The sequence below is a fragment of the Rhipicephalus sanguineus genome, chromosome 2 (assembly GCF_013339695.2).
Source record: "Rhipicephalus sanguineus isolate Rsan-2018 chromosome 2, BIME_Rsan_1.4, whole genome shotgun sequence".
NCBI lineage: Eukaryota > Metazoa > Arthropoda > Arachnida > Ixodida > Ixodidae > Rhipicephalus > Rhipicephalus sanguineus.
Window position 1 is genome coordinate 82463957 of NC_051177.1, and position 13177 is coordinate 82477133.

Here is a 13177-nt window from a genome sequence, read left to right on the forward strand (position 1 = left end):
GTGTGAGAAGACAGCCTACACAAAGCCACCAGGAATCTCGGCCTGCGAATTTGAGTGCATGGGCATTCAGCTGCTCTAGAGGTTAGCTCTGACAGCTAGTTAGTAGAGGAGACGTGTGTTCACCTGCGCCTCCGCCCTTCACTACCATGTTCTCCCACTAATCAGATTTAATTGTTATAATTTATAATTTGGAATGTAAACATTACACTAAGTATTTCATCATAGAAGACATGCAATAGTTCATGGTGCTGTGTCTGCTCATTGTTATGCCCGATATATCGTTATGACCGGTTTCATTATATACTAAAAGGTTTCGACTGTACATCCTCTGTCTGAATTACGTTGCATGAGATTTGTGATCAAGTGCTCGTTGTGATCAGGATTTTTGTTTATTTTGCACATAATTGCCTCTCATGAAATAAGCCTTCAAGCATGAACCAATATATTTTTATCTTTTAGAGTGACAGTGCCATCCCTTTCATCGATGATGATGTTGTCTCAGAGAAAAGCACACCTGAGGCAACTGATGAGGAGGTTGACGCTGCAGACACTGGAGGGGATCCAGCTGCTCTATCGAAAGAGGGGTGCGTTGATTCTTTTCCTGTCTGTTTTGCTGGTTGACCAGTAGACCATACTTTTTGAACACGTATGTGCTTAGTATACCAGGTTGAATAAAGTATTGTTTTGATAATTTTACTTCCCTTACATGAGTATTACCGAGGAAAGTGAAATGATAAATGTAAAATAATTTCTAAAATGCCAGACTCTCTTTAAAGAATGGTGCTATTGTAAAATGTTAAGATTAACTACTGTCTTAAATATTGGCCGGATAGTTCAAGATAGAAGTGGCTACATCATCTTGTTTCAACTTACAATGTTTTGGGCTTCATTGAACGGAATGAGCTGAGGTACCTTTGTGTCCTGTTAAACTACTGGCGATGAAAGCTTTCAATGCTGAGGTGTTGTACTATACTCGCGGACAACTTTTCTTGGCAATGAAGGGAAGGCTAGAGAGCCGAACTACGCGTGTGCTGCCGCTGAAGAATATAGTCCCACAATTGCGTCCGTGTTTTCTGCGTGAGATAAAAAATAACAACATTACTTTATTTTCTACGGGACGCTCTTTAAAAAGAGGGTCAGCACGCACCAGGAAGATATTTATATTTGTTTTACTTTATGCAGTTTCATTTCGTGTTTTTGGGCGCGTGAAAACGTCGCACCTTTTACGTGCACCTCACAGTCAAAATGGCGTCTTCGTCTTCAGGTGAGCGATCGTCACCCTCCAGCTTTTCCGACGACTAGCCGAAGGAGCTTGCGACGAATTTCACTAACAAGTGGCTGTCTAAGTCTGTGACGGATGCTCCAATAATCAACGGCCGTCACACAAGATACGGAATGTTCACAAACTAAAACTAAGTTTGAAAAGTGCGCCGAACCGGACTACTTCGCGGAGCAGTACATGTGCAGTAGCCCGCCCTCGTAGCCTTTCCTGCATTGCCAAGAAAAGTTGTCCGCGAGTATAGCATCTTATTTGTTCTGTGGTAGATCCTGCCATTGTGAAGTCTGAATAAATAATTTTTGCTTGGTCCTATGGGTTACAACAGCAACAGTACAAAAGTGCTGATCCGTGGCCTTGGGGCAAGGGGACCTACGCAGTGGAACTTTGATGATACGACTTTTGTGGGACCATCCAAATGGCATTTTGTAACCTGATCGTCGTATCATTCAGCCACCAAAAATTATAATGTACAGTTTTGGGCAACAAGATTACAAGGAGCTTCAATTTAACTATGAAAACTATAAGCCATTACTCTGAAGGATTTGGAAACCAAAAGTGCCAAGAAAGTAAATTTAAAGAGAATACTCCTGGCCAAGTGCCAATCATTCTTTATTGGAACGATTTAGCATACCTTGTACCCTGATTCTTGCTCACCAGCATACTAAACCCCTTAACCATTTTGTTTTTTGAGAGGTTTTTCTGTCTAAGAAGTTTTTTTTTTTTCCGATTTGATATTGAATATTTTGCTCCTAAAAAGCTGGATTTCATTTACGAAAAAACATTGAAGCGTATATTAAGTCAAATTAGCATAACGAAGTTTATTGTCCCATGGCCTATTAGTATCTTTTGTGATTCGCCAAATAATGTAGTTGTCGAGAAATTGGCAAATATAACACATCATGTCATCAAAGTAAACTTCGGTATCTGTATAATTTGTGCCTGAAGAGCTGTACGATGATGAAAGGCTTCTTTTTTTTTTTTTGCGATGATGCATGAGCAACGCACGCATCGCCTTCACTGGAACACATTTTCTAAACACAAGTCGTGATAAAATGTGAAATGACGGTTAAAAAAAAAAGAAATTGCCAAGCATGTGCTGCCATCTGTGAAGGGACACAAGAAGTAGCTTGGAAGCGAGTGAGTCTCGTTCAAAACGCTTATGGGGAGATATTATCTCAAGCGGACGAGCCACACTTGTCTAAAACATTTTGGGCAAGGATGAGCTGTGCTTGACCAAAACGGTTAAGGGGTTAAACATTATTTTCTTGCAGACATACTTCAAGTAGATCAGTCAGTTTTTTAACATGAAAGTGCTTTATGCCGGGGTCCACCACGGCTCCACCGATGTATTTTCATCACGAATATGATGTTGTAAAATATAAAGACTAACAGATAGCAAAGAAAAAACTAGAAGAAAAAGTTCCATCACCGGGAATCACACTTACAACCCCTCGCTTCGAACTGTTTCGCGCCGCACGCGAGACGATTTGGCCACAGACGGCACGTTCTTCGCCATGCTAATGGCGAGCTATCTATATACATCATTTGCTGGTGGCGTTGACCAGAGATCGATGGTACATCAGCGTGTTTTCATTAGCGCTAGTGAGATGGCGCGAAGGGCTTGAAGAGCGCGCTGTATAGGCCGTCACCCCACGCGTTACGATGAGCGCGCGCCTCTACAAGGTGTGGTCGCTCGTGCGCGCACTTATCTCGTGATGGCGGTGGTTTGTACGTCTTGTGCTCTCACCACAAATTTGCGTTGAGAGCATGAAGGTCATTTCACTCACTGCAGCGGTTGCTTTTGCGAAAGGAGTGCGCCACTCACACAGAAATAAGTTACAACTGTGACAGTTAGTTCGCGCTCATCCTGTGTATGTTTGTTCCGTGCGTCCTTTCTGCTTGAGCAGTGCATTGCAAGTTTCGAGCTGCTTGCAGTTCTTCGCGTGACATTGCAATTTGTTGCTATATCATTCATTCCTTCGCCCTTGGGGCAAAAGAATGCACAACAAACACTCAACTACGTCTGTGAAGACGCGTTTCGCTTTCGTGTTATACCGAGATTCCTATGACAGACGGATCAGCCATGGTTTTTTTTTTTTTTTTTTTTTTTTATTGAGCAGCTAAAGATTCGTATAGAGTGCAGCAGCATCCACAACGTCACCTGCAGCATCGCATGCAGGCAAGTTGCCGAAGTTTGTGTGTGAAGTAGCATTGCAAATGTATGCACGGCAGCATTTTTGATGCCGCCCTCGTCTGAGGTAGCAGCCAGCAGTCCCAACTTGTATGACGATTTGTGTGATATCGGGAACCCAACAATGGATATGTGAAAAGATTTGTGTTATAGTGTGTAAATAGCTTTAAACTGCATGCATATTTTTCTATCATGTGTATTTGAATGCATGTATTCTATACGATCTGCATGCATTTCCATTGTTTGCCATTTCTATGCAGTCTCATAAAAGCTGCACAATTGTACAAAGATATTTGTTCATTTATTTAATTACACATACTGCAGGTCCTATTTGAGCTCAAGCAGGTGGGGTTACATTGCAGGAAATAAATTAGAGAAAACAAAAAAATACGGGGAAAAGGGAAATTTGCAAAGCAGAATTATGCAACATATGGGCTGATCCTTAAGACTGCAGTGTAAGGAATGTGGGTCTGTTCCAGGAGCAGTGCAGCCGAAAAAAGCGTTAGCTATCTCAGTGTGCTAGTTGTCTCAAGGGAACCATACGAGAAACTGGCGCACGATGCATGCGCCAAGCATTTCAGAGAGGAACTGTGGTATGAGATAAGCATGGGTGCGATCGTGGCCTGATGGTTACATCATTTGGCTGCTGTTCTAGAAGACAAAGGTTCAATCCACCTTCGGTCACATATTTGTAACATCGTAGGTGAACTTCACTGACTCTGGATATATCTGACAAACAACTAGAGGTGTGTTGAGTGTGCAGGAGGATGTCATAATGTACATAAAATCTTCAGTGGTTCAGCATATAGAAATGTTACTTTGATAAATGAGAGTTTTCAAGATCGCCCAAACATGCACGCATGTATCTGTCAATATATCTCATCCACTTTTAACTTATTAATAGAGCTGTGCGAATAGCAAAATTTTGGGTGCGAAGCGAATTCGAATATTGAAGTGTGAATGCGAATCGAATCGAATATTTTTCGGATATTTCTAGAATATTTTTCGAATACTTCGAAGCGAAATTGCAGAAAAAAAAGTTAGAGAGGATTCCTAAGCATATTCCTATTAAATAGCAACATGAAAGTGTTTCTTCTCGCTAGGTTGATGAAGCACTGGCGGGGTGGTGTTTCATAGTTGTCTTATCAAGAATGAGGCAATGTAGAGGCCGAATTGTATTTATGTACATGATTTGGTGCAACCAAAGTGGTGCCGACAACACTTTACACGTGATAGGCAAAGATGCCATTTCCTCAGCCTCTCCTCCTCTGATGCCCAACTGATGTGGCGGACAAGGGTGTCCTTCAAGTCTGGAGTTTCAAATCTGCCTCATGGACGTCGATATATAAGAACATCTGAAATTTTGGATGCTAAAAAGCCTCGGCGTCCGATTTCTCGGGCTTCCTGCCCAAATTTCAGGTCCAAAACAGCATTAATTGAGCCCCCGCCTCTGCCACATCTTTCATCTCCATGTTGGAACCAGCGTTTTCTTGAGTTAATACATTTGCAACCGTAGCAGAGCTTGAAAGGCAGCTTTGCTGCATATTGAAGCATATTGAGGTGAAGCATATTGAAAATCTAGGGACTACTTCCAATCGGACGTTGACTCTCTCTTGGCAAAGTTCGACCGTAACGGAGCTTGAAAGGCAGCTTTGCCGCAATACGAGAGTGTAACGAGGTGAAGCATATTGAAAATCTGAAGGGGTCACTTTCAATCGGACGTTGACTGTATTTGTTTTTTGGGAAGTTCGAATAGTTCAAATAGTAAAATTCCAGTGCGAATCGAATCGAATAGCAAACACTATTCGAAAAATATTCGAAATTTCGAATATTCACACACCCCTACTTATTAAGTATGTGAAACTTTTTCTACAAATGGATGGTCATCAGTATTTCTTGTTTAAAACAAAAAAGAAAAAAGTATGAACACTTTAACATGTGCTAATAGATAATCTTTAAACTTACTTTGTTAATGTACTGACTAAAGTTTAGGTGTAAACGTGACATTTGAATGCTTTCATAAACACATTTTTTGCAAGCTGCACTTTCCTGATTTTTTCTCTGTTTGAATATGCAGACCTGAAAAGGACGACATTGATGGTGGAAGTGGGGCTGTCCAGTCTACGTCATTATACCACACAAGGAGTCGAGGTTTGTCTCACTTCTTGTCTCTTTTGCTGCAGAATTTTGCCTTTATGTTCCTTTCATATCTTGGTTTAGGCGCTTGTGACGGAGAACACTGCAAGTGCTCAACTTAGTTGAGCTTGTTCTGGGCCAGCTTATGCTTTTCCTGATACACATGTTGACCAATAATCCAGACTCAGCGACACTGCCAAAAAAGCTGAATAATCATAAGTCCAAAACACCAGAATAGCCAGATATTATAAGACCTTATTCTGTAATGGTAAACCTTAGCCACTTATTCTATAAATGGCTAAGGCGTCCCATATTCTCGGACGCCACTTTCAGGAATAACGTCACTTTCACTCAGCTAACACAAGCTGTGTCAATGTCTACGAGCAAAGGCATTCTTGGCCCCTGATGTTCTACCCTGAGCCTTTGCACTCTGTTAAGAAAAGCTCTTGTTGCTTGGCTTGTTAGTGTAATTTTTCAGCAGCTGCATTATAACTGATAGGCTGCTGTATAAGCTGCTGGCTATAAGGTATGTTCAAATGCTAATTGGGTTTTTTATATGATGGCAAACAGGAGTGTGAAAAAAGCACCCGATGTCTATTTAGCCGTGCACTGTAAGTGGTTACATTATAAGTGGTACGGACTGTATATAACTGTACTTTGTCTGCGAATGCCCATTGAGATTCACTTTGAGATTCACTTTTACTTTTTCTTGGGAGTACATCCTTGTTAATAATTTTAACTGATATCTAAACTTTCAGTGTGCATTGTTGTGGAGACTGCCTAGAGCACAATGTCTTAGAGTAAGCATATGATCCCTCATGAAAAGCTCCCTTTGTGAGATTGCATGGGGAATAACACTGGCAGGGGTGGTGTGCATGCTCCCCACAGTCTCAATGCAGAACTGAGAATTATTTTTGCTTTGAAGCTGCTCTTGAAGAATACGTGTTCGAATAAAAAGCTGCACTACGCTAGCACAGAGGGAAGCACCGAAAGTGTTGACCACTGCGCTTACATTGCAATCTTGCTTCTGTAGCCTCACTGTGGGCGAAAAATTGTACTTGGTCGATTCTGTAAATATTTGATGTTTGGCATATTTGTGGTTCACTGAGTTGGCTTTATGCATAAATTTTGTGATGTTTTGCTCTTGTTACTTTGTTAGGGCTCTAACTTTAGGCGCCCGTTACATGTGCGGCTTAGTGTATGCTTATGGCAATGCTGTATCTTCTGCAGGACTCTGAAACCAAGTCTATACAGTATCTGTAGCACGCCATGAAATAATTGTGCTAACTGCTGAAAGGCATTGAAGGACTAGGCAGCTGAAAGACGTGCCTAGCAATGCCGTCCTATCATGTTTTTTGACAAGTGCTCGCTTAGTTACAGCATTGCTGGTACGGAGCACGTGAGCCATGGTTAAAGCTATGCCATTACCTTATAGAGCAGTCTGAGTCATGTCTGCACTGCAAGGAGCATTCAAAAGCTTGTGAAAACTAGATACTAAATTGATCGCTTGGTCTTTAACAGGTGACGTAGACAACCGGCCACCTACGCCACAAGAGCTGAGAAAGAAGCAGTGGTGGGATGAATATGTCTCTGAAGAAGAAATCGAGAAGCTGCAGATCAGTGGGAAACTCACCTTATTTTATGACATCCTCCAAGAATGTGATGCCATTGGTGACAAAGTGTAAGCTGCAGCTGCTTCGTATGTTTCTGCTTTGATGCGAGACAGCGCTTAGCTGCCATTCTGCCTCATTCTGTGCTATGCTGTGTTATCTCTGGTTAAGTAGTTTGGAGCCTTTTTGCCAGGCTGGAACCACTGCTTTCTTGTTATGACTTGAAAAGCCCTGGATGGCTACTTCTTAACAGGTGGATCTTAGCGGATCTAACGCTGTCTGGGATAAGTGCACCTATTCAGGGCGTTTTTTATCGCATTGTACGTGAATGGTGGTGTCTCTTCATTTGGCTCACCTGTTGCTGTGTTGGTACCACAAAGCAAACAGCACACGAAGCTTATGTAATATGTGTGTTAGACAATAACAGCTTTTTAAAAGAAGGATGAGATGACTAAGACTGTCTTATCTTTGTTTGGTGCAGAATACTGTAATTTTGTTGTTACTATAAGTGGTATTACTAGAAAGACAAATATATATACACTCAAACCTCGTTATAACGAACATGGATATAACGAATTATTGGTTATAACGAAGTAAATGAAGAATAGTCTTGTCATAGCTACAGTGTTACAAATAAACGTTTATAACGAATTTTCGGATATAATGAAGTTGTTTTCGTGGCAGATGCTACTTTGTTATAATGAGGTTTGAATGTATTTCCAATTGAAGTTCTTTAATAAAAATATTATATTGCAATAACAGTTAATATAAGGGATAGCGAATAGTGAACCTGAGGTACGAACCGAATAGTGATTTCATCGAATAATTTTGCAATATTTTTTAAAAATTGGAACTAGGTGTGTGCGAGTGTCACTTTTTTGGTTTGGAGTGAAATGGAAGCAATTTCAAATAGTGGGATTTGAATAGTAATAGGGCCCGAACAGTAAAAGGGCCCAAGTTATGAATGGTAAAATGTCGAGTTTTAAAATTTGCTGTACTTAGCCTATATAAGCCCTCTTAACACACTTTGAAACTTACAATTAAAAAAAAAAAGTTAATCGAGGTGCAGGTAATAGGTACATTTTAACCTTGAAGTGTGGCTTTGTGGCAGTGCGGATTTTTCCTAAAAAGGTTGTTTCACGGCATAGCAACCTCATGCTGCAGTGAAACCACCTTTTCAGGGGGTTACATGCGGTCATGTACTATATGTTAAAGGGGCCCTGCAACACCTTTCTTAGTTATATTGGAATAGTCTCATTATTGACGTATGACTCTTCACGAGTCATATGCCGCAAAAATTTTTCAAATCCGTCAAGTCTAAGTGGTGTTACCAAATTATAGAGATCACGTTCCGCAGCTTTCTCTCTCAACTCAACGCAGCGAGCGCGCGGAAAGCTGCGCGCGGCGTGAAGGGAGGGAGGGAGGGCGGAGGTGCGAGGAGGCGACGTCAGCGCCGGCGGCATTTTTTTTTCATTTTTTTCTCTCTGGCGTCTCGGAGCAACCACGTGGTCTGTGGCGCCACTTCCGGTCGGTTCGCGCGGTCGTCGTCGAGCGGCGGAGCCCATGGCACCGTGTATCGCGCGTGCTTGAAAACTGTGAGTCGGTTTGGTAATGTTGGGTGTGCACCTCGAACTGCCGTAGTGTTTTCATTGCTCTGCCAACCATGGACGCAAACTTGCGTGCGCGTTTGGAACGAATGACAGCTGAGATAGGTTTCGACCCACACTCCGATACACCGCCTCTTCGCACTGCTCGCGCTTGAATCGTATTCAACACGGCAAAGCTGCGTGCACCCTTCTCCCAGTGGCGGTACTTCGATGCTGTTTGCTCTTCGAATGCGGGCGCACAGCGAGTGCGGGCTGACAACAAAGAACTACAGACTAGAAGAAAGGATCGTGGGGCATCGGGCCAGCGCGGGCCCATCCCCCGGCTGTCTGCAGCTACCGTGAAAATGCGAATCTGCTTGGTTGCTGTGTCGCGGTTTCTCGGGAACCTGAGAATACGGGGAGGATACACCGAGGTACGGCTCGATGACATACTGAACAGACAGCGAACGGGACTCTCGCCATACAGCGAACACAGGTATCCTAAGCTAGCCGGCGCCTGCATTGTTATCGGAGAATTGCTGCACCGCTGCCTCAGTCGGTCGTGAGAACGTGCCGACGATGCAGTTTCCAGCTGACGAGGCAACACTCGAACGGCTGCCACTCTCAACGGGAACCGGCGATGGTCAAAAGCACAGAAATATTCACGATTTCGGCACTGCACATGGTGAAGAAAACGCAACCACGCAACTACAAGCAGACGAGCTGTCGGTGAGACCGGAAGTGCTAATATTAATGTTTGTTCGGTGTTTTAAGGGCATAACACAATATAAACATACATATTATCTACTTATTGAACTCAAAATTAACAACTAAGGTAATAATGAGGGTGTTATCGTGATTAAAACATCAGCCAATGGTGGAACTGCCGACAATCGCGTCATATATTGCGGACTAATACATCATTTGTCGAGAGAAGAGGGAGCGATTTTCAGCTGACTTTGAGAATTTATTGTAAATTCCAGGCCGCTCGCTTCGCTATAATATTTGGCTCGCGTGTTCTCGGGAGCCTCGACTACCGATTGGCAGCGCTTTTTGACCCTGCTCAAAAAGTGTTGCAGGGCCCCTTTAATTTCGAATACTCCGAAATTTTGAATAATATAAATTTGTGTCGAAGCAAATTTGAATACTGTAATATTCGTTGGAATATTCGAAGATCTCGACTATTTGCCCATCCCTAATTTATATGGATGCCTGAGGCCTAAAGGCGCTGCCATTGCCAGCACCTGTGTTTGCTGTGATGTCTGTATGGTGCACATGCATTTCGCGCACGGAGGGTTAGGGGGTTCTCCAGGGATGCTGGATGCAAGTGGCTGCAGCAACAACATATTGCAGTCAGTTAATTGTCAACGATACACTCAGTTGCCTTACTGATACATCAACAGCACTAACGACAATGGACAGCGAAAGAAGAAAGAAAGACTTGGAAGCCAAGATGCTTGTCTTGTCTCCTGTCACTTTACCTAGTTGTTAGTGCTGCAAACTTTCCTCTTGAGATATTTTGAGCACAATTCACTAAGTCACCCAAGTTACTGCAGCCAATTGCCTCAGTGGCGAAGCCTTCTGCCTTCCACTGCAGGCAGGAGTGTTTCATACAAGCCGCTGCAATCACGATACTGTTCCTGTGTATGCACTGTTCTACAAGGAACAGGCAGTAAACATAATGCAGTGTGATTAACAAAGAAATGCTAGCATCAACATAGTTCTCAGGTACTAGTGCACCCTCTGTCATCAGCATCAGTACATCCATTGGTGATGCAACAGCCACTTGGAAGGCATCTCTCAGCTTGCTGGTGTATTTAGCCAAGAGGAGGGTGGGAGAGCCAGGCACACTGCGAAACTTGTCAGAAGGTTGCATTACTTTTTTTATGTTTGTGCTGCTCAAACACAGACACACAAAAAGAACACACATGTTTACACAAGATGAGCACGAGCTAACAGCTTGTTGTTAGTTCGTGCTCGTCTTGTATATACACTTGTGTTTTTGTGCGTCTTTCTTTGTGTTCGAGCAGCATGCTACAAGTGTTGACTGTGCACGACCAACTAGCCCCTACTCTGGCTCTTCTCTCTGTCTCGTGTAAGCACTGTTTTTCAGTGCAAGATGATGCACCAACTAGACCCACTTTTTACCTTGTTCAGTTGTGTAACCAGAGACAGTTCGATTCACTGTAAATCATTCAACTCAGCAATGACAGCACGAAGCTTTGACCAAGACAATGTACTGAGAACAATTATTACTACTCATCACTCATCTCTGGTGGCCAGAGATGCAGCAGCTACAGCACTCCATAGGAATGCATGCAAACATTGCAAGGTTAATAAATATCAAATTTTTTTGGCGTGGCTGTGAAGTGTAGATCACTGAAAAGATATTACTGGGGCCTTTCCAGCAGCAGCACCTTGAGACTTTGAAATAAATGTCGAAATAATGAGACAGGCAAAAGCATTTTGCCACTTTCTAGCTGGGACAATATCAATCTGTTTCATGCCCTCAGTTCAGTGTACTTTCCCTTTATCCAGCTAGCTATCACCTCCACGCCTCAGCCTTAATACTACCGTAACAGGAGCCCAGTGCTGACTGCCGAATAGCCGTCAAGTCTCAAGATTGCATAAGCACTCCTCATTTGATAGCATTCTGCTCAAGGCGCTTTAGGATTGTGTGTGTGTAGTGGTGGGGGGGATATGCTTTGTTAATTTCGGAGGAGGGGTACCGGGCTCCCTAGGCCCTTCCTCTGGGTATGTACCTGTGTAAACGACAGGGCCTCGTTGCAGTTGCTGAAGAGAGTGGTTTCCCAAAATACTTTTTCATAATTTCCTTCATCTCATTCCTGCCACCTTCCTTAATAAGTGATTTATATTTAACAGTTGGGTGGCTGGCAGCTTGCGCAAATCCTTCTTGTGTCTCTGGGCTTGTGCTGATAAAATGCAGCTCTGCAACCAGGGAAGTATCCTTGAAGGGAAACATAAGATATGCAAAATGACATAACCAAGTCTGGGACATAGTGGCACTTTCAAAGTGATTGATTACTTGTCAAGTACAACATGCTAGGTCAAGTACAACATAGCAGGAGAGATGAGCTGTTGTCACGTTTTGGTGTTTGCAGTGGCTCAGTATGCAATTGCTAATGTGCAGTGAGTTCATATGAGTAGTCAACTTTCTACAGAGACAAGCTAAGTGATGGCTGTCTGCTGATTCACCCTAAGGTGTAAGAGTAAGACTGAGCCGCCAACACTTTCGCTATCAGTGTGTTAACAAAATGCAGCACCATTCATTGTCATACTGTCGCTTTGGTTGCCAGTCTCTCGTGCCCATCTTTTTCTCATTGATTCAATCAATCAATCAATCAAATTTTATTAGTCTTATCAAAAATATAGTACATTGCAGGTAAATATGCAGGAGGAGGTCCTAAGGTTACACACCGCAGGCGGTGTGTAACCAGCAGTGTAGCCTGGCTTGCTGCTTTCCTTCGTGCTTGCCTCAGAAGAAATCATTAAAGGGGCCCTGAAACACTTTTCCAACTGGTCATTGAACAATCTTCATTTCATAAAGGGAGTTTATTGCCTCACGAATTGACTGCCGCAGAAATTTTTGGAATCCGTCAAGTACGAACGGAGTTTCAGGGATTTGTCACACACTTTAAGCGCTTTATCTCTCCTTTGGTACAAGCGAGCATGCTGAAAGCTATGCGAAGGGGGGGGGGGTTGACAAGGTGGCAAGAAGCTTCATACATTTAGCAGCGTGCGTCAGGATCTTAAACACTTCCTTTTCTTTTTTTTTTTTGTGAACGCACAGTGTACTTTCAGTGCGATTGCTAGCATGCGCACTGGCATGTCGCGACATCTTGTGGCGGCCACGGTAATCATGCAGCTCACGATGCTCAGATGAGCCAATGGCCGTGGATTTTTTGTTTGTGACGCGGTCATTTTGGATTATGGCACCATTTGTCGAGAGAGGAGCAAGCGATCTCTAGCTGATTGTAAATTTTTTTAGAATTAATTCTAAATTGGGATTTTGCTAATACTGCAAAAAGTTAGTTTATTAATGATAAGTAGTTGAGTTGACGATATAATGGCCTTGGGAAGGGCCCCAGTTCATGTTAGTTGGTGATATTGGTGGTAAAAATCTTAGGCCTGAAGATCTACTTGTGCAGCTAGTCATAACATTCGTTGTGACAGCCTTGAAATGGCTTATGAGGACTGGGGTGGATGGTACCATCGATCAGTCACTTTTGAGGATACTTTCTAAATTCCTGGCCCCATTCTGCACTACAACTATAATGTTTGGCTCACATGTTCTCGGGAGCTTTGACTACCAATCGGCAGCGTTTTCTGACCATGCTCAAAAAGTATTGCAGGA

General features: G+C 42.9%; 1 protein-coding gene across 1 annotated transcript in view; it reads left to right on the plus strand.

The window, feature by feature from the left end:
- LOC119383246 (transcriptional regulator ATRX homolog) overlaps positions 1 to 13177 on the plus strand; it is a 79164-nt gene that overhangs the window by 37766 nt on the left and 28221 nt on the right. Inside the window, exons 14-16 of the mRNA XM_049412465.1 lie at positions 460 to 584; positions 5548 to 5621; positions 7128 to 7287. Of these exons, the coding sequence (XP_049268422.1) occupies positions 460 to 584; positions 5548 to 5621; positions 7128 to 7287 (359 nt within the window). The remainder of the gene's footprint in view (positions 1 to 459; positions 585 to 5547; positions 5622 to 7127; positions 7288 to 13177) is intronic.